General features: G+C 41.4%; 1 protein-coding gene across 4 annotated transcripts; it reads right to left on the reverse strand.

Moving 5' to 3' along the window:
- Positions 1-1,541: 1,541 nt before the first annotated feature.
- LOC120064980 (RNA-binding protein 39-like) lies at positions 1,542-25,676 on the reverse strand. Of its 4 annotated transcripts, XM_039015600.1 has the most exons (17): positions 25,209-25,676; positions 24,664-24,726; positions 24,418-24,481; positions 22,817-22,866; positions 22,498-22,683; positions 15,041-15,106; positions 14,837-14,932; positions 14,379-14,496; positions 13,878-14,036; positions 11,208-11,345; positions 9,504-9,569; positions 7,612-7,816; positions 2,965-3,051; positions 2,554-2,668; positions 2,273-2,378; positions 2,108-2,186; positions 1,542-1,985 (listed from the first exon to the last, which is right to left on the reverse strand). In XM_039015600.1, the coding sequence occupies exons 3-17, from the start codon at positions 24,448-24,450 to the stop codon at positions 1,882-1,884; spliced, it is 1,608 nt and encodes a 535-aa protein (XP_038871528.1). In that variant the 5' UTR covers positions 24,451-24,481; positions 24,664-24,726; positions 25,209-25,676; the 3' UTR covers positions 1,542-1,881. The 4 variants fall into 4 exon arrangements, with proteins under 4 accessions (XP_038871528.1, XP_038871530.1, XP_038871527.1 ...); XM_039015602.1 differs by lacking the exon at positions 24,418-24,481 and having other exon boundaries at positions 14,879-14,932; XM_039015599.1 differs by lacking the exon at positions 24,418-24,481 and having other exon boundaries at positions 13,884-14,036.
- Positions 25,677-26,900: the final 1,224 nt, after the last annotated feature.

Consider the following 26,900-nt stretch of genomic DNA (forward strand, 5'->3'; position numbering starts at 1 on the left):
CCTTAAATTGTGTTAACATGTTTTAACTGTTTAGCCGAATATTGCTTTTTCACAAGTTTTTTTTCCTCACAAAATGTTTCAACCCACCACCGTTTTGGTAAAGAGATGAGGGATGGGGCATGACAGTTGAACTAAGCGAAGTTATATTCGCAGATTGCCCCTTTAAAGCAACCTCTACGTTAGTCTGTTGCCTACAGAAGTTTTTTTTTATAACAGTCAGTTCGATATTGCCTGTTCGGCTGACCAGTAAATACGTAGCTCGAGTTTTGCATCTTTGGGATTCTATGTCTCATCAGCATTGACATTTTTTCCAATTAAGTTTTTGATTTTCTTAGAAGTGTATATATTTTGTGGGTATATTATGTATGCTTATACCAAATGGGAGGATAATAGAATGATGTGCTACAGACAGTATTGAGCAAGGAAAGAAACTACTTGAGTGTAACTAAAATACATTTTAATAAAATCTAATCTTGATTAGAAAACATACTGAAAAACCAAATAGTCTCTAAACGACCACAAATGAAATCAGTCATTACGTTTCCAGAGCTCATGGAGCTTAAAACATTGAATAATATTCTGATGTATAAACGAAACTGCAATGTTTGAATTTTATTTTTGCTCTCCAAAAAGATTCATTATCCTCTTTTCTTATGTCTGGGAATCTACAGTTGAAGTTGGAAGTTTACATACACCTTGGCCAAATACATTTAAACTCAGTTTATACAATTCCTGACATTTAATCCTCGTAAAAAGTCCCTGTCTTAGGTCAGTTAGGATCACCACTTTATTTTAAGAATGTGAAATGTCAGAATAATAGTAGAGAATGATTTATTTCAGCTTTATTTCTTTCATCACATTCCCAGTGGGTCAGAAGTTTATATACACTCAATTAGTATTTGGTAGCATTGCCTTTAAATTGTTTAACTTGGATCAAACGTTTCGGGTAGCCTTCCACAAGCTTCCCACAATAAGTTGGGTGAATTTAGGCCCATTCCTCCTGACAGAGCTGGTGTAACTGAGTCAGGTTTGCAGTCCTCTTTGCTCACACACGCTTTTTCAGTTCTGCCCACAAATTTTCTATAGGATTGAGTTCAGGGCTTTGTGATGGCCACTCCAATACATTGTTGACCTTAAGCCATTTTGCCACAACTTTGGAAGTATGCTTGGGGGTCAATGTCCATTTGGAAGACCCATTTGCGACCAAGCTTTAACTTCCTGACGGATGTCTTGAGATGTTGCTTCAATATATCCACAATTTTCCTTCCTCATGATTCCATCTATTTTGTTGGAAATTGCTCCCAAAGATGAACCAGACTTGTGAAGGTCTATCATTTTTTTTTGTTAACAAGAAATTTGTGGAGTGGTTGAAAAACGAGTTTTAATGACTCCAACCTAGGTGTATGTAAACTTCCGATTTCAACTGTAAGTTGTATACTTCATCAGGGAAAACATGCCCATCAAAGCTTTCAAGCACAAGAATGTATGAACAAGAATAAGCTTTACAAAATATAAAATGGTAAATTGTCCAGCTCAACCAATAAAACTCTTCAGGGACTACAATCCCTTTATTAGACTGGCTGAAACTCCACCCTCAATGCCCAACACATGTTTGGATGTGACTATGCAAGTAAAGCTTTGATTATTTTTGCGTATGGAAAGCCAACATATGGAAAGTCAAAAAAACATGTTGCGGGGGGGGAAATGATTTTACTTCATCTACTAACATAAAAGAAAGACATACTGCCATAACTTGCAGGAATGAAAAACCGACCACAGACTGTAAAAAGTCTAACTTTTAAAGAGAGAAAATTGAAGGGGGAAAAAATCTATTATACAGTGTCCCACCAATCTGGGTTTTTCGTGTCTTGCTGTGGGAGATCATCGGAGAGCAGGAGGGATCAGGAGCTGGATAGCCTTCACAGAGTCAGGGAAAAGGTTGTGATATGTTGGGAGAGGGACGTATGCCGCTGTGATCATTTTACCTGTGAAGAAAATGTTAAGGAAATTATGACAGTTTAGACAAAACATATATATATTTTTTTAAATGACTGCGTCAATGACAATTCATAATTGAGTACCACATTCTTTAGTCAGTCCCTCTTACCTGCAAAATATCGACCATGTAATGCGTTTACTGCAGCCATGGCAGCAGGAAGGGATGGACATTTCACATACACGTTGCCCTAAAAAAAATGATAATAACTTTAATGAGTTGCTATTTAAGACGGCAACCATTTCAAAACCATTCAAATACACTTAAAAGTCTTACTTCAGTGGAATTCTTGTCAAGGTATATGTGCACAACTCCTCCATGTTTGTTGCATTCCTCAATGACATCATGCTGAATGTCAACATCCCAGCCTGGGTTATCTTCACTGTAAAATCAGATGGAAAATTATCACCCACAATGGACTAGTGATTGGGAACCAGTCTATGGGAACAAATAACATCTTAAGGTCTAAGAAGTCTTAAGTTTGTGTACTTTCATCAGCTGGCCCCCTTGGGATACAAATACGCTAGATTGAACTTGATTAAATGTTAAATACTTACGACTGAGGGTTGAACATGTTAGACAGCTGGAAACAGTGTGTAGCAAGTGGCTGTGAGGGTAGTTTCATAGCTGTATTCATGTTCATATTCATGTTCATAGCAGGATTCATGGCAGCTAAAAGTTTATAAAGAAAGTGTCAAAACACATCATATCACATTAAACTAACTGAACTATGTGCTAGAAATGTTAAATAAATAATAAGAAACATGAATAAATGTATGTTCAATCCAGCCCAATTCTGACACGAGTCTAACAGACCAGCTCCTCACACCAAATCAACCAATCAGTGTCTTACTTGCAAACCAACAGATTTGATCAATGCTGGATGATATCTGCCTTCTCCAAATAGCTTAGAGAAAAGCAATCATGGCAGTCAGATAGGCTTGTCCAATTGATCATCCTTTTATTACCTGATACAGCGGCCATGGCACCAATAGCAATGGCCCCACTCATCTGCAGGGCTTGCTGTGCTGCTGGGGGAATCTGCAGTCCCGTGCCTGAAAGACAGAAGACATTGGGCTCGACATACGTCCTTGTTCACACTTTATGATACGGTTCTTAAAGCTGAATTATGTAGCTTTTAGTATTTTTTAACGCTCAAAAGCTATAATAAGTCGCCAATGTGTTTCATCTGTGATAATTTTGCGCCACCAGCCTGCCTGGAAACTGCTCCATTCATTTTCCCTGTCAGTTTTCCCACCAGATTTAGTGCTGCGCATACTGAATAACGTAATGATTGATGAGTTCCACTATGAGCTCAGCTGACGCAATTTAATATATTTGGGCCATAGAGTCTTCGCTTTCGCTAGTGTATAGCTTACAGTTATGGCAGCTGCGCAATCAAACACAAAGAAATTGGGAACTTTGGCGAGCCAACAGGCAAAAACAGAAAACATTATTATTTTTCAACCTTCATTGAACTAGGCAAGTCAGTTAAGAACAAATTCTTATTTACAATGACTGCCTACCGGGGTAACAGTGGGTTAACTGCCTTGTTCAGGTGCAGAACGACAGATTTTTGCATTGTCAGCTCTGGGATTCGATCCAGCAACCTTTCGGTTACTGGCCCAACGCTCTAACCACTAGGTTACCTGCCACACCAAAATAACCTTAGAAACCAGACCAAAAATACTGAACCTCGGATTTGCATTCAAACTGGGCTAGCTAGCTCAACTCAAATCCGACCAAGACAAGATTTATTTTCTGTTGAAAAGATATTGGCACCCTTGCACTTTTTCCAAATAATGCACAATTTCTTCCAGAAAACGGTTGAAATTGAAACATATTTTGGTATCCACATATACTACCGTTCAAAAGTTTGGGGTCACTTAGAAATGTCCTTGTTTTTGAAAGAAAAGCACATTTTTTGTCCATTAAAATAACATCAAATTGATCAGAAATACAGTGTAGACGTTGTCAATGTTGTAAATAACTATTGTAGCTGGAAATGGCAGATTTTTTATGGAATATCTACATAGGCGTACAGAGGGCCATTATCAGCAACCATCACTCCTGTGTTTCAATGGCACGTTGTGTTAGCTAATCCAAGTTTATCATTTTAAAAAGGATAATTGATCATTAGAAAACCCTTTTGCAATTATGATAGCACAGCTGAAAACTGTTGTGCTAATTAAAGAAGCAATAAAACTGGCCTTCTTTAGACTAGTTGAGTATCTGGAGCATCAGCAATTGTGGGTTCGATTACAGGCTCAAAATGGCCAGAAACAAAGAACTTTCTTCGGAAACTCGTCAATCTATTCTTGTTCTGAGAAATGAAGGCTATCCCATGCGAGAAATTGCCAAGAAACTGAAGCTCTCGTACAACGCTGTGTACTACTCCCTTCACAGAACAGCGCAAACTGGCTCTAACCATAATAGAAAGAGGAGTGGGAGGCCCCGGTGCACAACTAAGCAAGAAGACAAGTACATTAGAGTATTATAAAGCCCAGATCGTCTTTGAGCATCCCCTGTAAATTATCTGGGTATTTTGAGAGCCGGATATACGTCATCAGATATGTCATCAGAGTGCGCAACAGAACATTGTACTGTCTACACTCGGTTTGTTGTTTATACTAAAATTGTTTCATTAAAATCGATTTTAAATCAGAACTAAAGTTTTGTTGCTAAGGATTTCACGATGCGGTTAGCCTTTACGGCTGGGACCGCAAGTTTGTGTTCCATTTTTTTGCGTGAATACCGCGAGTGATAGCTGGCTGTACTACAGACACCTGTCATTGTCGTGGGAAAGACTCACTGCTATCTTTCGTAAAACAACTGGTTGCAGTAAAGAGCCAATCTGGATACTAAGGACATCCTGAGGAAAATCGACGAGAACCAACAGCTTTACGCTATGGAGGAACAACATACTCCCATCATGGAAAGATCCGACTACCTCACAAAATAACTTTAACCCGACAAAAAAAAGAAAAACAGATTTATCTACAGACAAGGATGATTTACTTACCGTTGAAGTAGAGGCTAGTGCTCTGGCTGGAATCCATGCAACACTGGAAAAGTTGTATGAGGAGGTAGCAGGGCTGAGGGGGAGTTTGGAGTTCAGAGTGAAATTCTCACACTCCAAGGAGAAAACAGGGCACTCACAGCCAAGGTAAAAATCCACGATTCCAACATGGATTGTCTACTCAAGGAAAACAGGGCAATGAAGGAGTCGCTACTAGACATACGAAGTCGTAGCATGTGTGAAAATATATATTTTTCTGGGATTCCTGAGGACGCATCCAATAATCCAGAAGGACGGGATCAGAGAATTCATGCAATTCGCCTTGAAACTTCCTATAGAGACTTGAAACAAGGTGGCTTTCCACCGAGTACACAGACTTGGAGCTCGGAGCAACAAGACCAAGGGTCCCCGACCAATCATCGCAAAATTTGAACACTACCGACAAAAGGAGCTGATCAAAAGCAGGGGAAGGGAGCTTAAACAACTTCTTTGGGATAGGGGGCAGCATTTTCACTTTTGGATGAATAGCGTGCCCAGAGTGAACTGCCTCCTCAGTCCCAGATGCTAATATATGCATATTATTATTAGTATTGGATAGAAAACACTCTGAAGTTTCTAAAACTGTTTGAATGGTGTCTGTGAGTATAAAATAACTCATATGGCAGGCAAAAACCTGAGAAAAAAATCCAACCAGGAAGTGGGAAATCAGCCCTTATCGAATTCACAGTGGGATATGTGTTATGTTGCACTTCCTAAGGCTTCCACTAGATGTCAATCGTCTTTAGAACGTTGTTTCAGGCTTCTCATGTGAAGGGGGGCCGGATGGGAGCTGTTTGACTAAGGGGTCTGCCAGCAGCCTCGTTCTCAGTCACGCGCATTTCACATGAGGTATCTCTCGTTCCATTGCTTTTCTACAGACAATGGAATTCTCCGGTTGGAACATTATTGAACATTTATGATTAAAACATCCTCAAGATTGATTCTATACTTAGTTTGACAAGTTTCTTCGACCTGTATATTACAGGTATTTTCGTCCGACTGGACCTGAACGCGCTTTTGGATTTGTTTACCAAACGCCCTAACAAAAAAAGTTATTTTGACATAAATGATGGACATTATCGAACAAAACAAACATTTATTGTGGAACTGCGATTCCTGGGAGTGCATTCTGATGAAGATCATCAAAGGTAAGTGAATATTTATAATGCTATTTATGTCTAATGTTGACTGCGCAACATGGCGGATATTTCTTTTGGCTGGTTTGGGCTCTGAGCGCCGTTCTCAGATCATGCTTTTTCCGTAAAGTTTTTTTGAAATCTGACACAGCGGTTGCATTAAGGAGAAGTGGATCTAAAATTCCATGCATTACAGTTGTATCTTTTAGCAATGTTTATTCCTGTAAATTGATGTGGCTCTATGCAAAATCAAAGGATGTTTTGGAACTTCTGAACGTAAGGCGCCAATGTATTCCACCATAATTTGCAAATAAATTCATTAAAAATCCTACAATGTGATTTTCTTTCTCATTTTGTCTGTCATAGTTGAAGTGTACCTATGATGAAAATTACAGGCCTCTCTCATCTTTTTAAGTGGGAGAACTTGCACAATTGGTGGCTGACTAAATACTTTTTTGCCCCACTGTATTTCTTAATTCCATTCTTTTACTTCTAGATGTGTGTATTGTTGTGCATTGTTAGACATGACTGCACCTTTGGAGCTAGAACACAAGCATTTCCCTACACCAGCATAACATCTGCTAAATATGTGTATGTGCCCAATAAAATTTGATGAGCTGTCGATTTCCGCCACGCTGCCGCTTCAAGTTTCAGCACCACAATGTAAGTTACTCGAATCTGGCTTATTGTGAGATCAATAACACTGATAAATACATCATGAGCAAGAAACATTGTTTTTTAAATCACATCAATTATAGTAGTAGCAAGCTATCAAAGTTCACCTCCGGTCCTACTTACCATCTAAAGCGCTCTCCTTCTCAAACTGAACAGAATATATGGGCTAGTCCGCGCGCACGATATTGCATTTAGAATGATAATTTTTTTTTATATTTGGGGAAAAAGCCTTTGTCTCTTCGCCTGAACTGCGACTGAAGGCCTACACTGCACAGCCACTGGATAGGCAGCACGCAAAAAAGCAGTCCGGGCTCAGGGTTGGAATATCCATTGTAGTGTGTAATGCAGCCTCGTTATATTTACGCCATACCAGCAGTGCAAATGACTCAATTAAGTTCATTTTCATCAAAATATCACTTTGCTCTCTGCTTCTCCGAGCATGCACTTCGTATAGCCTATGGATCATTTCAATGACACCACACTAAATACCCTAAAGGAGCACTTGATATTGTGTGCCCAGCTCAGAATCAGAGATGAGGGGCGGCGTCAGGCCTAATAAGCAACTATTTCTAAAACACGGAGAAATGTTGAAATTATTATTGTGCTGACATTGCTTTCATCAATTGCAAATGACATGACCCTCCCCCTTTCCTTGCAGATCCCCATTCTGTACATTTTGAACTATCCCTTACATGATTCCTCAAAATTCTTTGTGAATACAGGCCCTGGGCTCTCTCTGGCTTTACCTTCAGCCAGTCTGGCCATGAGCTGCAGGCGCCCAGTGGTGCCCAGGTCGATGCCTGTCCTCTCCAGCTCGTCGCTGTCCAGGAAGGAGCTGGCGGTGGAGGCGTCTGTGCGCTCAGTCACATTGCCCACCTTCATCGGCCGGCCAGCCAGCTCAAAGCCGTTCAACTGATCCAAAGCCTTCTTGGCACACTCTGTGTCTGAGAACTGGAGAGAAAACACATGCAAATTAATTGACTATGTTTACATGCATACTAATCAGGTTTCATAAAGACATTGAAGAGTCAAATTCAAGGAGTTTCTCAAGTACTTAATTGTCCTTTTCAAGGACCTCAATTATATATTTAATTGTAGTAATTTAGAAAAAGCAGTCCCCCCAAAAATGCATGCAAAAGAATATGCATTAACAAAAAGAATAATGAATGGTCTTCCCAATCGCAATAAAACTGCAGTATTGAATTGCAATACATATATCGTGAAACACTACATGACAAAGGTATGTGGACACCTGCTTGTCGAACATCTCATTCCAAAATCATGGGCATTAATATGGAGTTGGTCCCCCCTTTGTTGCCATAATGGCCTCCGCTCTTCTGGGAAGGCTTTCCACTAGATGTTGTAACAATTCTGCGGGGATTTGCTTCCATTCAGCCACAAAAGCATTAGTGAGGTCGGCACTGATGTTGGGCAATGAGGCCTGGCTCGCAGCCGTCATTCCAATTCATTCCAAAGGTGTTCAATGGGGTTGAGGTCACGGCTCTGTGCAGGCCAGTTCTGATTGGACCTCGCTTTGTGCACAGGGGCATTGGTATGCTTAAATAGGAATGGGCCTTCCCCAAACTGTTGCCACAAAGTTGGAAGCACAGAATAGTCTAGGATGTTGTTGTATGCTGTAGCTTAAATATTTCCGTTTGCTGGGGGCCTAACCCGAACCATGAAAAACAGCCCCCAGACCATTATTCCTCCTCCACCAAACTTTACAATTGGCACTATGCATTGGGGCATGTAGCGTTCTCCTGGCAACCGCCAAACCCAGATTCTTCTGTCGGACTGCCAGATGGTGAAGCGTGATTCATCACTCCAGAGAACGTGTTTCCACTCCAGTCAACACTTGGCATTGCGCATAGTGATCTTAGGCTTGTGTATGGCTGCTCGGCCATAGAAACCCATTTCAATAAGCTCTTGACGAACAGTTATTGTACTGACATTGCTTCCAGAGGTAGTCGAACTCGTTAGTGAGTGTTGCAACTGAGGTCATACAATTTTCAGCACCCCCATTCTGTGAGCTTGTGTGGTCTGCCACTTCGCGGTCGGAGCTGTTGTTGCTCCTAGAGGTTTCCACTTCAGAATAACAGCACTTACAGTTGACCGGGGAAGCTCTAGCAGGGCAGAAATTTGCCGAACTAACTTGTTGGAAAGGTGGTATCCTATGACGGTGGCACATTCAAAGTCAATGAACTCTTCAGTAAGGCCATTCTACTGCCAATGTTTGTCTATGGAGATTGCATGTGTGCAAACTGTCAGCAACGGGTGCGACTGAAATAGCCAAATACACTAATTTGAAGGGGTGTCCACATACTTTTGTATAAATAGTGTCCATATACAATCTAAATACATATAGAATCGCAATATATATCGTATCAGCATCTAATTATCGTGATAACATCGTATAATGAGAACCCTGGGAATTCCCAGCCATAAATAATATGGTCGTTGTGATAACGTTTATTTCCCATCAGATTATTATATATGTCCATGGAAACCGGATTGTAAGGGAAATTGTTCTATTTGCAAAGCATGTAAACGTTTTAATCGAACCATTTTGTTATTCTGAGTATTCACAATAATCGTAGTATTGTGTGCATCCATTGACTGGATTGAATGTGCTACTTACAGTGATGAAGCCATATCCTTTGGATCTCCCCGTCTCACTATCCATCATGAGCTGAATACTCTCAATCTGGTGGAAGGAAATGGATAACAGATTAAAGTCGACATAGCACTGATATATTGTAGACCTACAATCTGTCTCCCCCCTCTTTTTGTAGGACTACGCTATTGGTTGCATTCAAGACTAGGTCGTTTTTATTTATCTCAGTTTGTCGGGTAGCCTGTCTTTTCGGTCATGTTGTGGTATTAAAAAGATGCTCATGTCTCCAGTCATGTGAAATGACATAGAATTGGATGAATTGGGTTAATATATTTTCCCCAGGCCCTGCATGCATATCCTAATAAACACTTCTGCTCAGCTCTAGGTCTGCTCTATGCAACACACGGAGCAGGGTTAACCTCCCCTTCCATGTAAGAAAGTGATGATGACCATCATGCTTTTAGGGAAAGAGGATCATTTTGTACATTTATTAAGAATTGTTGTGCATTGACTGCTTGTCAGAATGCAGGTTCGCCTCCCTATCGCAACTTGAATGCGCCTCGAGTGGAATATATCTTACAGAACACACAACAAGCCGACTAGGTAAACTATTCTACTATGGGGTTGTCTGATTTTGTTTTATTAACAGCATTACATTGTAAAAATAGTAGCACTGGAAAGTTACTTCCTGACCTGAATGCTAAAAGTAGTGGCTTTGAATTGCTTTGCAAGCAGCTGCAGTAGGCTACACAGTTGAGTTGAGCGCCACATTATAGACTATTTAATTCCCTTCTTCTGAACATCGTAGTGTCAAGTAAGGCCTGGCTCGCAGCCGGCATTCCAATTCATTCCAAAGGTGTTCGATGGGATTGAGGTAAGGGCTTTGTGCAGGCCAGTTCTGTATGGACCTCACTTTGTACAAGGGGGCATTGTCATGCTAAAACAGGAACGGACCGTCCCCAAACTGTTGCCACAAAGTTGGAAACACAGAATCGTCTAGAATTTCATTGTATGCTGTTGCATAAAGATTTCCCTTCACTGGAGGCCTAGCCCGAACCATGAAAAACAGCCCCAGAACATTATTCCTCCTCCACCAAACTTTACAGTTGGCACTATGCATTGGGGCAGGTAGCGTTCTCCTGGCATCCGCCAAACCCAGATTATTCTGTCGGACTGCCAGATGGTGAAGCGTGATTCATCACCATCCAGTGAACGTGTTTCCACTGCTCCAGAGTCCAAAGGCGGTGCGCTTTACACCACTCCAGCCGACACTTGGTATTGCGCAAAGAGCCGTTCGTCAGTAACAATCACGCATGTCAGTTCAGTGTACACAGCTTAACAGAGAAAAGAAATATTTGGGAATATATTTCGTAGAACAGACATGCTTCTGGATGCTTCTGGATTAGGTTGTCATCTCTAAACCACCCCCCAGAGATTTTTATTGCAGTGACGTAGAATTTTAACCCCTGCAATCGCTCACCTGCATTCTGTTCAGAACAGTAATTTTTGCAAACATTGAGTGAGTTATATATACTTATAAAAATGACTTGGCCTACGGTCCACAAATCTACTCATCACATTAGGCATTTTACCTTATGTTAGTCTGCAAATGTGATGGATGCATGCAATGCGTTATTAGAAAGGTGATTTTGTGGTGTGTGAAAAAAAAGCTTCCCCAAAGTTGAAATTCATGCGACGGCCTATGGTACATTGTACAATGCCTCTCACCTTTCCAAAAGGCTCAAATATTCCTCGTAGCATCTCCTCTGTGATGTTAAAGTGTAAGGATCCGACGTAGAGTCTCATCGGGCCAGCGTTGCCCTTCTGCAGGTTGTTGGCCATGGCAGCAGCCCTGTTTTTCTCAGCCTAGAGAAAGCACACACAAAGTGAACGTAGGGAAACGGTGCCGATTGCCTCAGGCTGTTAAAATAAAGGCTGTCAAATGATTTAAAAGCATGAACCGAGTTAACCGCAGAGATTTACCGTAACTTTAAGAAATTGTTCAAATTTGAAGCTAATTCGGTATAATATATTTTGATTATAGGGGAAGAAATCACGTTTTTATTTGCTTTGTAATTTTCACATTTGCATAAGTATTGAGACCCTTAACTCAGTACATTGTTGAAGCACCTTTGGCAACGCGTAAAGCCTGGAGTCTTCTTGGGTATGACGCTACAAGCTTTGCACACCTGTATTTGGGGAGTTTCTCCCATTCTTCTCTGCAGATCCTCTCAAGCTCGAGCGTTGCTGCACAGCTTTTTTCAGGTCTCTCCAGAGATGTTCGATTGGGTTCAAGTCCGGGCTCCGGCTGGGCCACTTAAGGACATTCAGAGACTTGTCCCGAAGCCACTCCTGCGTTGTCTTGACTGTGTGCTTAAGGTCATTGTCCTATTGGAATGGGGAACCTTCGCCCCGCCCCAGTCTGAGGTCCTGAGCAGGTTTTCATCAAGGATCTCTCTGTACTTTGCTCCGTTCATCTTTCCCTTGATCCGTAGGGATGGTGCCAGGTTTCCAAGGGACGTGGCGCTTGGCATTCAGGTCAAAGAGTTCAATCTTGGTTTCATCAGACCAGAGAATCTTGTTTCTCATGGTCTGTGTCTCTTTAGGTGCCTTTTGGAAAATTCCAAGCGGGCTGTCATGTGCCTTTTACTGAGGGGTGGCTTCCGTCTGGCCACTCTACCATAAAGGCCTGATTGGTGGAGTGCTGCAGAGTTGGTTGTCCTTCTGGAAGGTTCTCCCATCTCCACAGAGGAACTCTGGAGCTGTGCCAGATTGACCATTGGGATCTTGGTCACCTCCCTGACCAAGGCCCTTCTCCTCCGATTGCTCAGTTTGGTCGGGCATCCAGCTCGAGGAAGAGTCTTGGTGGTTCCATCATTCTTCCATTTAACTGCCACAAAAAAATATATAAATTGGCTATGTAGACTTTCCACGATATTTAGTAGGAATAGCGAAGTCATTTTCAGTTTGAACATTGTCGCTAAAAAGTCACAGTAATCCTTACAAAAAGTAAATGTTTGATGCGTCACCGTAACATTTTGCAATGTTCATTCAACTAAAAGTGTTACTCTGGCAACATGTTCATCACAAACAGTAGGCTTGTTGAACTCGCCTCAGGTGTGATATAAATGTAAAATATCATACAGCTATTAGATCTTGCCTAGGCTACTTCTTATCCATGCCCGACATTGAACTAGTCACAAGCTGCTACTGTACTAGAAATGGGATCATTTGCTTAAAATCTTTTGACCTGAGAACTACAACAAAAACAATAGCTAAATGGAATTGAAGTTCTGTTTAAATTCAAATTATTGTGGGAAATTAGTGTTGAATCTAGAGGCAATCAGCCATGGCATTCTAAACATTCTTGTTTGGTTAGCCAGCTAGCTAATGTTAGCATAACTGACTAGCTACTTCTGTGTAATTACGTTTTTGCTGTGATCTAAAGAAATACCTGAGAAAGTGTTTATGGTTGAACTTTCTGTAAGTTTTCCTTAACATTTGTAGCTGAAAGCTGCACGCATAGTGGATGGTTTCTCCACCACAAGAAAGGTTGCTAGCTGTCGAGAGCAAAGAGTGTGTGAGCTCAAAGGAATGTGTGCGGAAACAGACTTTGGTCTAAAAAAATTGATATGCGATTAAAGGGTGACTGCACTTCATAATTTGGCCTCGTTTTAGATTTGGTTAATTAAGAAATGCTTGTTAGTGGCCATGACAATTCAAACGTGAGTTTGTTTCAGGGGGTGGTTTGATGTGGGTGACTCGTGTGTGTTCGTAGGTGGGACGAGTTAGCCAACTTATTTAGCTAATTAGCTTCAGCCGGTTGATGTGCGACCGTGGCAAAATTAATTTAACTTTGGAGAGACCATCTCCGGGGCTAGTTAAGGACTGTCAATAAATTACACAATGTATATGAGACAATCTTTTCATGTTGCACAACTTTTAGTTCTCATTAAATGCTTTTAATATTTGTATAGGCATGTCTACAATTTATAGTTTACATATTGTCCCATGTACATTGTGTAATTTGCCAATGGTTCCCAACTAGCCCAATAAGGATATCCAAAGTCAACTCAAATTTACCACAGGTATTACGATCAGGTATTACAACCTTCATTTATGTTATGAAGCAGTCAAGACCAGTAGCGGTTTTGAATTAAATATAATTGTTCTATTTACACTTAGTAGTCCATTTTGACAGAATAAATGTTTCTGACTCATATTGATGACTGTTTTCTAAATGAGAAGTTGTTTTTTAGGGGCAGTTGCTATTTAAATTTGTTATTTTTTCATTACGGCATGAAGATTTCAAAATGTAACTGTAATTAACGCGTTAACATTGACAGCCCTAGCTAAAATAAATAGAAAATGTAAAATCTCTGTGAGATGATTACTGACCATTACCTGTGAGGCCTGAACAATTATTGGCACCCCCAGAAGTCGCTGGCCAGACAATCCTATAGCCAGAGGCACCGAGTTGGCCTCCACAAACTCGATGTAAGCAATCCCCTTCGACCTCCTCGAATTTCTGTCAGAGATCATGCGCACATCTCTCACCTTGAAAATTAACAAAATAATCTGTTTTAGAATGGATGAGGCATAAGAAGAGAAGACATTGCTAAATCCATTGCTCTTTGGCTGTGAATAACACCTAAATACAGTTTTTTTTTTTTAAACACCCATCTTTTCTAAATTAAATATTGAGGCTTGAACAAAAAGGTTAGAATAAATAAATGAAAAACTATTGTAAATTGCAAAGTTTCATGTTTACTTTGGTGTTAAATAGCTTTCTGAAAAAAACTGGAGCAAACTTCTCACCTGGTGCAAATGCTTAGCAAATCGGTGGCCACATTTTTTTTCGGCAGGAATGACAATGACATTACAAGTAAAGACACTCACCTTTCCCACTGCAGAGAAGAACTCCTCCAGGTCTCGTGGTCGGATTCTAGCTGCAAGCTGCATGCAGAACACTGTGCGAGCGTCCCTTTCCTCTGGAGTCAGGTTGTCTATTGGCTGCCTGTAGAAACAAAGCATTTAATTACTCTTATGTGGTAAAGCCATTTTTTGTTTTCCAGTGGCCCCAATCTCGTATCATCACTGTAAAAGTTGTAAAACCACTTGTGTATTTATTTTACTATATTTTGTCAGCAAAATGGTAATCTGGATAACCCAGAACTAAAATCTTGTGCCTGCAAGTTTCGGTCAAATCTACTGTGGGCCTACGTTTTAAATCCCAGTATGGTGACATATGTTACGATACCATCTACGTTACATATGTCTGTCAACAAGGTATTATCAAAATGGTAAGCCTACTTTGTCGAACAAGGGTACACAAGCTTTAAAAGTGGAACGTCAACCTGATTGAACTCTTTTGCGTCATCTCCCCAAGGAACACTTGCCTCACAGGACTCTTCTCTTTCTTGAAAGGGCTTTGGCTTCTGGAACGTCTTCGGCTGAAAGAAAGGGTTCCATTAGCATCTATTTGAGTTGATTCATCACATTCACACATACACAGCACAAAACTACCCACACAAACAACAGAAAAATAGTGTAATAGAAACCTTAGCTTGATGACAGGTGGGGGGCCAATCTTCCCTCTGGAACCACCGTTAAATTTCGGCCCAGAGCTGCAATTGAAAACACAGTTAATCTCAGTCCACTACTTCTGATCTCATAAGAGGGAAAAGTCACTCCAGACCTTAAAGTATGCCAGTCAATACACTGTAGGCGGGAGTGGGGGTATTGGGGACCATGTGATGGCTCTGTTCTTTCTAAACACTCCTATCTTGGCCAAGTATCTCTTCTCTTGAACAAAACCCTTAAATCAGACGTACACTACACAATTTTTGCCAGACAAGTTTTAGAGATTGAAGACAAAATCCCCATGTCATTGCCGTCATCGACACTCGTTTAATGTAAGCGTTAATTCTCCTCCCTCAGAGACGCAATCTGAGTGCCACTGATCCAGTCTTAGAACCATCCAGATATTTTCCAACCTTTTGTTTTATCAGCACAAAATATGCAATGCTCTTGTAGTGTGAGATGTGCAACGACAAGTTTTGACAACGGTGGTAAGCAATAGCCAATGAGAGCTCACCAGATAAGAAGCCAGTGTGACGTTGACGTTGTATTGCATTACCTAGAATGAGTAATTCTATTCCAATTACTCGTTAGGTCTCTCAATTATGAGTAGCGTCCCCTTTAGGAGCGGAGTCCAGGAATATCCAATCACACATCTCTCGTAGAGACAGGAGCAACGGCCAATACTGGACCACTCCACTTCACATTAGGGTCCGTAGTCCGTTCCCTGCTTCCATTATTTCGTCTTCCTTACGGATTTGATTAAGAGCCTCTATTCTCTTCAGCTACTGACTTGGACCTCTGCTCTACTCCTTACCTGTTCACAGGTGGACCCCCCCCCCCCCCCCCCGCCGAGCGTAGGATAGCAGCATCTCGTCAAGCGGATTGAGCTCACACGACAGCTACTTCTCTGGCTTAGCTAGTGCCACACAGCTAGCTCTCGCCCTACAAGCCCACTTAGCTACCTGCTTTGTGCTGCCTATTCCCACCAAGGTGAAAGAAAGGAAAGATACTTTTTAGATTTGGTTAGCCACACTAAGCTAACCTAGCTTGCTAATGAAGAATGCAAATTCTATTCAGCTAGTTGTGGGCTTGCTATAGCTAGGCTACTAACCCTCGAGGTGAACTCCACATAACTGGCTAGCTAAACGCCAGGATTAGCTGGCTACACAGCTAAGCATCGGCAAAGCACACAACTAGAACAAGCTCCTTTGCTAGCTCGCTCTACCTGCAAAATAGTATTCTTCTATCATCTAGCTTAGCAGGCTTTATCACAACAGCCCGTGATTGGGAGTCCCATAGGGCAGCGCACAATTGGCCCAGTGTCGTCTGGGTTTGGCCGGTGTAGACCGTCATTGTAAATAAGAATTTGTTCTTAACTGACTTGCCTAGTTAAATAAAGGTTCAATAAAAATAAAATAAAAATATTTTTAAAAATTACCAGCGCCAGCGTACTGCGGTCTTGAAAGCCCTCAGCCTACAGTGGTGTAAAAAGTACCCAATTGTCACACTTGAGTAAAAGTAAAGAACCTTCATAGAAAATGACTCAAGTAAAAGTGATAGTAAAATATTACCTGAGTAAAGTCTAAAAGATTTTGGTTTTAAATATAGTATCAAAAGTAAACGGAATTGCTAAAACATACTTAAATATTAAAAGTATAAATAATTTCACATTCCTTATATTAAGCAAACGACCCTATATGTTTATATATTTTTACAGATAGCCAGGGGCACACTCCAACACTCAGACATAATCTACAAACGAAGCATGTGTGTTCAGTGAGTCCTGTGTTCAGTGTGTTCTCATGATAAGTGTGTGAATTGGACCATTTTCCTGTCCTGCTAAGCATCTGAAATGTAAGTTCTTTAGGGTGTCAGGGAAAATGTATGAAGTAAAAAGTACATTATTTTCTTCAGGAATGTAGTGAAGTAAAAGTAAGTTGTCAAATAGAAATAGTAAAGTAAAGATTACCCCACACAACTACTTAATAACTTCTTATGGCTGGGGGCAGTATTGAGTAGCTTGGATGAATAAGGTGCCCAGAGTAAACAGCCTGCTACTCAGGCCCAGAAGCTAAGATATGCATATTATTAGTATATTTGGATAGAAAACACTGAAGTTTCTAAAACTGTTTGAATGATGTATGTGAGCATAACAGAAGTCATATGGCAGGCAAAAACCTGAGAAAAAATCCAACCAGGAAGTGGGAAATCTGAGGTTTGTAGGTTTTCAAGTCTTTGCCCATCCAATATACAGTGTCTATGGGGTCATATTGCACTTCCTAAGGCTTCCACTAGATGTCAACAGTCTTTAGAACCTTGTTTCAGGCTTCTACTGTGAAAGGGGAGAGAATAAGAGCTGATTGACTAAGAGGTCTGGCAGAATGCCATGAGCAAAGTGCGCCCGTGAGAGGTAGCTGCGTTCCTTTTCCTTTCTAAAGACAAAGGAATTCTCCGGTTGAAACATTATTGAAGATTTATGATAACATCCTAAAGATTGATTCTATACATCGTTTGACATGTTTCTACAAACTGTAATGGAACTTTTTGACTTTTTGTCTGGCCTGCGCCTCGTGAATTTGGATTTGTGAACTAAACGCGCGAACAAAAAGGAGGTATTTGGACATAAATTATTGACTTTATCGAACAAACATTTTTTTTTTGTGGAACTGGGATTCCTGGAAGTGCATTCTGATGAAGATCATCAAAGGTAAGTGAATATTTATAATGCTATTTCTGACTTTGTTGACTCCACAACATGGCGGCTATCGGTATGGCTTGTTTAGGTCTCCGAGCGCTGTACTCAGATTATTGCATGGTGTGCTTTTTCCGTAAAGCTTTTTTGAAATCTGACACAGCAGTTGCATTAAGGAGAAGTATATCTATAATTCCATGTATAACCCTTGTATTTTCATCAACATTTATGATGAGTATTTCTGTAAATTGATGTGGCTCTCTGCAAAATCACCGGATGTTTTGGAGGCAAAACATTACTGAATGTAACGCGCCAATGTAAACTGAGATTTTTGGATATAAATATGAACTTTATCGAACAAAACATACATGTATTATGTAACATGAAGTCCTATGAGTGTCATCTGATGAAGATCATCAAAGGTTAGTGATTAATTTTATCTCCATTTCTGCTTTTTGTGACTCCTCTCTTTGGCTGGAAAAATGGCTGTTTTTCTGTGACTAGGTGCTGACCAAACATAATCGCATGGTATGCTTTCGTCGTAAAGCCTTTTTGAAATCGGACACTGGTGGGATTAACAACAAATGTATCTTTAAAATGGTGTATAATACTTGTATGTTTGAGGAATTTTAATTATGAGATTTCTGTTGCTTGAATTTGGCGCCCTGCACTTTCACTGGCTGTTGTCATATCGATCCCATTAACGGGATTTCAGCCGTAAGAAGTAGTATTTTAAAGTATTTTAACTAAAGCACTTTTACACCACTGCTAGCCTCCAGAGCAACTCCACCTTGCGGTGCTCTCCGGCTTACTGGGTGCCATTTACAACAGGCTTGTAGCCTCTCCACAGAGTAAGTGCTACCGCTTACCCTTGCCAGGATGACCCAAGACAGGCATCTGAGCCCCAGCTCTACCCCCTGCTGCTCTCGCATCTGAGAAAGAGCATTCTCTATGCTTTGCCTGTTTAGGACACAAGCATACTCAAGAAGCAGTCGACTACCCAGAGTCGTGTCTGCACAGCAGCACACTGTCTAAGGTTAGCAAGAGAAGGAGAATCAAAAAGATTGTTCCTGCTCCGGGCACCCCCGCCTCCGAGCCACCCCCCCAGGATAGGGGACAAGCGTTCATCTGTACAAAGCTGGGCAGAGGAGATGGATAACCTTAATTCTCTTCCCTCATTTAACGAAGACACGATCTCGTGAGAAGGCGAGATAGGAGGCTCAAGCTAATAGCAGCTTCTCCAACTTTGAGCCTGAGGATGGAGCAAGTGAGGGGGAGCCCCCACAACCTCCCTCCCAAGCCCAGCACCTGTCCCCAGGCGCCTAGCCAAGCTTGTGCCAGCAAGGTTGCCAATCCCCTCCCAGGTTTCACGCTCATCGACATCTGCAAGCAAGCCGCGGCCAAACTCAGCATCGAGTGGTCCAATGTCCCGCCGGACCAAGGGGGAGGAAGGGATTTGTACGATGGGAGGAGACTCCCACCACAAATGGCCCGACCAAACTTAGAATTACGGTGGTCGCGGCTTGCTTAAGGGAGGTGAAAAGGTTCTGGGAAAATCCTTTCTCAAGTAGACTAACTCCTAGTGGTCCCCTGAACATTCAGGGTATGGAGGAATCCGGTTTCCAAAAGCCTCCTCCAGTGGGTTAACACCTCCCTCACGGACAAGATGGGATGCTTTTTCGCCACCATCTGTCATAAGATGTACAGAAATGCAGTCCACTCGGTCAGAGCACTTAACGTGTCCACCTTACATACGGCTTATCAATCCGAGATGCTGGAAAACATGACAAGGCACCTCTCGAGACGGTTTGGCCGTAACATGAGCCTTGTAGGTAGTAGGAGAGAGGGCCCTTTGGCTGGACTTGGCAAGTCTTACGGTCAGGAAAAACCTGGCCTCTATGATGCACCTATTACACCCAGTGGGTTGTTTGGGGGCATCGGTCATTGACATGTGTCAGAAATGCAAAATCCGTAGGACGGAGGATAAAGTTTTATAGTTCTGCATACCCTGCAGACACGGGCTCCGTGGCGGATTTTTGGGTCCTGTGGGGTTGTTTGGAAGCGGACAACGGAGAAGCCGACTTTTAATACCCAGGCGAATTCCCAGAACCAGGGCAGCACGGACACAAACAGTCCTTTGCTGCTATCACAGTGAAATTCCGACCTCTCAAGACCCATGGTAGGCTGGAGGACTGGAAAGCCTAGGAGTAGCATCCTAGCCTACAAGAGGCAGTTCACAAAGAACTCCATGCTCCTTGCCCTACCCTCTCTCCAGTTCAGCACATCTCTCTAGGTAGAACGGGTTGATAAGGAAGAATTCCTCTACGTTTGTTGTACCTATCCACTATACAGGGGTGATTGAAGAATGAAGCAGGTGTTAAACATTGGCTTTGCTACGCAAAAAGCAGCAGTTTTCTACTCCATTGTCAACACTTTGATTAAATCAGTAGACCTACAATATATCAATATCTTTGAAAATACCATATAATTATCAATAGCTTTTAAAACATTTCAATCTTTTCTTTTCGACCCAAGTGAGGCTGTCTTTCCACTAGCCTGCCTAATGTTCCTGCAGAGAGGTGGATTTACCATCTTCATCAATTTATCTGTAGGAAATCGCCAAAAAGCCTATCAGTATGCAAATTATAAAGCCAAATGAACAGCTCTCTTATCGATGCTATTCGGTATGCTACTGACAAGTCACACACTTTGTCACTGTCTGGCAAGTCCTTATGGACTTCCTATTGAAAACACAAACAAGATCTTTATACAATACCAAGGACATATACAGTTGAAGTCGGAAGTTTACATACACCTTAGCCAAATACATTTAAACTCCGTTTTTCACAATTCCTGACATTTAATCCTAGTAAAAATGCCCTGTCTTAGGTCAGTTAGGATCACCACTTTATTTTAATGTCAGAATAATAGTAGAGAATGACTTATTTAAACTTTTATTTCTTTCATCAAATTCCCAGTGGGTCAGATGTTTACATACACTCAATTAGTATTTGGTAGCATTGCCTTTAAATTGTTTAACTTGGGTCAAACATGTCAGGTAGCCTTCCACAAGCTTCCCACAGTAAGTTGGGTGAATTCTGGCCCATTCCTCCTGACAGAGCTGGTGTAACTGAGTCAGGTTTGCACACGCTTTTTCAGTTCTGCCCATAACTTTTCTATTAGATTGAGGCCAGGGCTTTGTGATGTCCACTCCAATACCTTGACTTTGTTGTCCAACTTTGGAAGTATGCTTGGGGTCATTGTCCATTTGGAAGACCCATTTGCGACCAAGCTTTAACTTCCTGACTGATGTCTTGAGATGTTGCTTCAATATATCCACATAATTTTCCTTCCTCATGATGCCATCTATTTTGTGAAGTGCAGCAGTCCCTCCTGCAGCAAAGCACCCCCACAACATGATGCTGCCACCCCCGTGCTTCATGGTTGGGATAGTGTTCTTCGGCTTGCAAGCCTCCCCCTTTTTCCTCCAAACATAACGATGGTCATTATGGCCAACAGTTCAATTTTTGTTTCATCAGATCAGAGGACATTTCTTCAAAAAGTACAATCTTTGTCCCCATGTGCAGCTGCAAACAGTAGTCTGGCCTTTTTATGGCGGTTTTGGAGCAGTGGCTTCTTCCTTGCTGAACGGCCTTTCAGGTTATGTCGATATAGGACTCGTTTTACTGTGGATATAGATACTTTTGTACCCGTTTCCTCCAGCATCTTCACAAGGTCCTTTGCTGTTGTTCTGGGATTGATCTGCACTTTTCGCACCAAAGCACATTAACCTCTAGGAGACAGAACGCGACTCCTTCCTGAGCGGTATGGCGGCTGAGTGGTCCCATGGTGTTTATACTTGCGTACTATTGTTTGTACAGATGAACGTGGTACCTTCAGGCATTTGGACATTTCTGTACATATTTCTATGCACATTTGTGGCCTGCTGGAGGTCATTTTGCAGGGCTCTGGCAGTGCTACTCCTTGCACAAAGGCGGAGGTAGCGGTCCTGCTGCTGGGTTGTTGCCCTCCTACGGCCTCCTCCACGTCTCCTGATGTACTGGCCTGTCTCCTGGTAGCGCCTCCATGCTCTGGACACTACGCTGACAGACACAGCAAACCTTTTTGCCACAGCTCGCATTGATGTGCTATCCTGGATGAGCTGCACTACCTGAGCCACTTGTGTGGGTTGTAGACTCCGTCTCATGCTACCACTAGAGTGAAAGCACCGCCAGCATTCAAAAGTGACCAAAACATCAGCCAGGAAGCATAGGAACTGAGAAGTGGTCTGTGGTCACCACCTGCAGAACCACTCCTTTATTGGGGGTGTCTTGCTAATTGCCTATAATTTCCACCTTTTGTCTATTCCATTTGCACAACAGCATGTGAAATATATTGTCAATCAGTGTTGCTTCCTAAGTGGACAGTTTGATTTCACAGAAGTGTGATTGACTTGGAGTTACATTGTGTTGTTTAAGTGTTCCCTTTATTTTTTTGAGCAGTGTATATATATACACACACAATATGGATAGAATATCTGAAGAATAGTATATGTACAGCAATAGTTAAATAGGAAAGGCCTTGACTAGAATACAGTATATACATGAAGTGGGTAAAACAGTATTTAAACATTATTAAAGTGACCAGTGTTCCATGACTATGTACATAGGGAAGCTGCTTCTAAGACTAGGGTGATGCAGACTGAAGGGAAATGCTGACACCAGATGAGGCATGCATACATACAAGGTGGTCTTGTGGTCCCTGTAGCGGCCGCTGCGCTCTCTGCTCCGAGAGCGGCTCCGGCGCCTCTCCCTGCTGCGGCTCCGCTTTCGCTCGTGGCTGCGGCTCCGCTTGTGGTCATGGCTCTTCTTGCGATCCCGGCTTTTGCTTCTCTTCCTGTCTCTGCTTCGGCTCCTGCTCTTTTTTTTCCTGAGGAAAGAGAATGACTCAATGTGAGGCAGTGAATAAGTAAAGACCAATAAACATTTTAGAACAATTGTCAAAATAATAAATAGATTTGGGTGAGCGTTGCTTGTTACTAAACCATGTCTGTTTTACTTACTTCTTGCTGCGTTCCTTGTGTCCATTTGGACTACTGTGCTTGATCTCATCCTAAGCAGGGTCGATAGAAGAACAGCATGAGGACGAAGAGGCAACATTTCAAGTTGTCAGGATAAACGGGGGTGGGAACAAGAGAAAATATAATAATTGTTTAAAAAAGTATTCATGCAAAAGTTTACATGGGGACTGAGATCTACAGTTAGGGTTTTTTAAAGAGTGTCTATTCACTTGTTCTCTCTCTCCAATCATACTGTCGATGAGACATTTAGCATCTAGTCAAGCTCTATGAGTAATTATCCATATCTAAAGTCATATCTCTGGTGCATTTTTCTTAAGAAGCCCCATCCAGATCAGTTCCAAGGCTATTCTTTGCCTAAGACCAATGTGGCCATGCTAGCAACCAAAAACTGATTGATTTCCAGTGGGGGGATGCCATTCCAGTGATCTTCACCAATTTTCGTTCGTGGACTGTAAGAGCTCGATGCCACCTCTGTCACACATCTCGCCCTGAAGCAAACAGGGATTCACACTGCTTAGTAATATCAACTACCAAGGAAAGTCATGATTAAATATAAGATGAGGTATATGAAACTCCCTAGTTGGTACTGTCGCCAGCAGCATAGAAGAGTTCCATGTTTCCTACTGTTTGTACTCTATTAAATATAGGCCTTACATCAAATTGTGGAAAATATAATGGACTTATGATTAAATAAACATTTACTCCTCGTGAATGAGCATGCAAAATAATTACATTCTGGTTAACCATGGAGAAAAAGCAATTTTCAGTTATACAGGTTATGTAAAATGTATAACTTGTTGATGAATGCAGTGTAACGACAAAATCCACACTTCCTCCCTCACTAGAATGAGAAATGAGAGTGAACATTGTGAACTAACATACCTGCTTCCTGTACTTAACCATACACATCTCATGTATTGAAAGTAAAGGACATGCAATCATGTTTTCAATAATGTGTCAGCTTACCAAACCTTTATCATTACAGAGGCCGATTTTACTAAATCGGTCTTCAATCAATAGCGGGGTAGAGTCAATCATGTGGAACAACCACACCATGCATACAGATATTTGAATACTGTCTCCATGGTATGTCTTTTAAATTAAAGGAACTGGCTTCTCAACCAGGCCCGATGGGCATTTGTGTTTTTCTAATCGACCTGGCTAACGTTCTGCAGTTTATCACAAAGCAGAAAGGCTGTATGTGAGGTGAAACAGTCAGAAGGTTTGGCCTACAATCGTCTGCCATGTAGGCTAAAATATGGAATCTATTCTGAACACTTCTCTACTTTTTGACAAACTTCTCAGACATGTGACAGACATTGTTTGACAGCTGTCAAATTATTGGTTAACACCCACATGCTCAGAAGATGGTTTAGGCATTTGCTGACAGGTTCGGCATAGTCCATGCACAAAACATTAGCCCAGTTGTTGAGATAAAGGAGAATGCCAACTAGGCCTGATCAAGAACCCAGTCCCTCAATTAAATGCATCCACTGCATTCGCCTTGTAGACTGGCCATTCAATGACCACAATTATGTTACCAAGGGGACCACAGTACAGCAATACATTGGGGCAATTACTACCTTCATTTTTTGACAGATCACACTGGAATTCATGGAAGTAGAGGTGAGATATCGTTAGGCAAGTCTACAAAAAGAGATAGATGGGCATTTATTCATAGTCTGAAAAGGAACTGCAGCATCACATCAGAAACACACATAGAATAGGCTAGAAATGTTGAGTCTGGGGCAAAGAAGTGACATAGACCACCACAGTATTTACAATAAAGTACATTACAATCACAAACAATACCTTAGGCCAAAACCCACCTTTCGATATGGAGCCTCAAGCATTGCTTCTATGTCAAAGTCATCAGCCATGATGATTGAGCACTAGAGGGGAAGATAAACATAATTTAAACACGGTCATAATAAACGACGTTAGTCTTACGAGAACCGTGGATTTCCATCCCGTTGATGCAAGTTTGTTTGCAGTTATTGAACCACAACTTGCTGCCTACGCTAACATTAGCTAGCCAACACATGCTGCTAACATAGTTAGTTAATTAGAGAACAGTTACGTTTCAGTTCACTCCACATAACATTAACGTTACTAGCTATTTAAATCCGACCGGCCTGTGTGTTTAACATACCGGCTGATCTTGGTTAGCTAAGGTTGTTCATTTGACCAGAGACCCTATTTGACTTGACCACGTTAGCTAGCTAGCACAGATGGACAGGGGAGGTAACAACTGTAGCAATCTACGACCACAAACGTAGATAGTTACTGTACTAAGATACTGTATGCAAGTTAATTAACTAGTTGTATTACGAAAGACAACGTTCAGATATACAAGTAGCGAACATGAACGTACCTGAAATTTGGTGAAAACGTTTCTGCTCAAACAAGACCAACTCGTGAGGGTTTCTTGAAACGTGTTCTTGTTGCAACAAGCAAACAGTAGCTAGCAGGCCTCACGTTTTGAAGCTACGAATATCTTTTCTTCCACGTTGCTAATACAAACTAACAATGGCTACATGTAACTTCAAAGGTACATGTTTTAAATCCCAAACCAGTATACACTGTGAAAACAGACAACAATATAAACAACCTTGATGTGCTGAGAAATATGTTTGAGTGCGAAACACTGTTGTTGCTTCTTTTTCCCCGTGCTCATCTAATGACGCATGCTATAAATAATCTGTGGTCGCGTTCCAGACAAAATTCATTGCAGTCGTCTGCCAGATCTATGGTACAGTATGTATCAATATACTGTATATGAAAGGACAAAACCATTGATTGCTATGTTAACACTCAATAGAGTAGCACAGTATGAGTCATAATACCCATAAACCCTAGAGGTCAAACAAGGAAGTGGTTCCAATCGTTTTTCCACCATTCATTTTTCACATAGGGGATTTTAGAAACACTCAGAATAAGGGCTGTGTTTCATGTAGGTAGGCTTACCCTGGCGTGACATTTTGATAACCGTGTATATCTCTAAAATAGCGATATATTCGCCTGTATTCCCCCCCCCCCCCCAAAAAACAACCCGAAACGCTATTTAGATGCTATTGTGGCTATCATAAATAGCTGCAAATGACATGATGATCTGGATGAGACTGCCGAATCGAGGCAAAGGTAAGAATCTCTGGATTAACTATCTAATGTTAGTTACATGTAGTAATAAATTATTAATAAATTGGCTACATTTCTTTAACTTCTTCAGGATCAGTTGAGCTAACGTAGGCTAATGCGATTAGCATGAGGTTGTAAGTAACAAGAACATTTCACAGGACATACACATATCTGATACGGGCAATTAAATTATTGTTAATCTAACTGCACTGTCCAATTTACAGTAACTATTACAGTGAAAGAATACCATGATATTGTTTGAGGAGAGTGTACTTGAAAAGTTATTAATAGACCAATTAGGCACATTTGGGCAGTCTTGATACAACATTTTGAACAGAAATGCAATGGTTCATTGGATTAAATTGACAATTCTTTGAACTGTCTTGTGCAAGTTTTAAATTGACACAATACCTGTTAGCAAAGGTGTCAGCTAGAGAAGATGTGCAAGGAGCTTGCAGGGATTTGTAGTCTTGCATGATGTCTACGTTGACGCTAATTAGCATTTTTCGAATCTATAGCGTAAATAGAGCCGAATATAATAATAAAAGTCACCTTGTCCGAGAGAGATTTACATGGTTATCAAAACGTCAAGCCAGGGTAAACCTACACAAAACACAGACCTTATTTTAAGTGTTTCTAAAATTCCCTATGGGAAAAATGAATGGTGGAAAAATTGGAGCCGTTTGACTGCTAAGTACAGTGGCTGCTCCACTTAAAGTTTTGCGACTATTCTCTGGGATTTAGAGGTAATTTGTGGTTTAGTACTGTACCCTGAGTCACTACTTCATTACTCCAGACCAGCGCAAGGGGGCGTTAGAGCACTGATTATGCTTTTGGGTCCCAAGGCGCTACTGTGTCGCTGTAGTACTGTGGCCTACTCCCGACCGGTTATATTGTACAGCACCTTAGTGGCACAGCGGTGACACTG

Source organism: Salvelinus namaycush, chromosome 20 (assembly GCF_016432855.1).
Source record: "Salvelinus namaycush isolate Seneca chromosome 20, SaNama_1.0, whole genome shotgun sequence".
In the NCBI taxonomy this organism is placed as follows: Eukaryota; Metazoa; Chordata; class Actinopteri; order Salmoniformes; family Salmonidae; genus Salvelinus; species Salvelinus namaycush.

Coding starts and splice junctions, on each gene's coding strand:
- LOC120064980 (XM_039015598.1), bottom strand. CDS start 24,714: ATGGCTGATGACTTTGACATAGAAGCAATGCTTGAGGCTCCATATCGA. Junction 14,037..14,378: donor TCTTCTCTGCAGTGGGAAAG/GTGAGTGTCTTT, acceptor TTAATTTTCAAG/GTGAGAGATGTGCGCATGAT. Junction 2,379..2,553: donor AACATGTTCAACCCTCAGTC/GTAAGTATTTAA, acceptor CTGATTTTACAG/TGAAGATAACCCAGGCTGGG.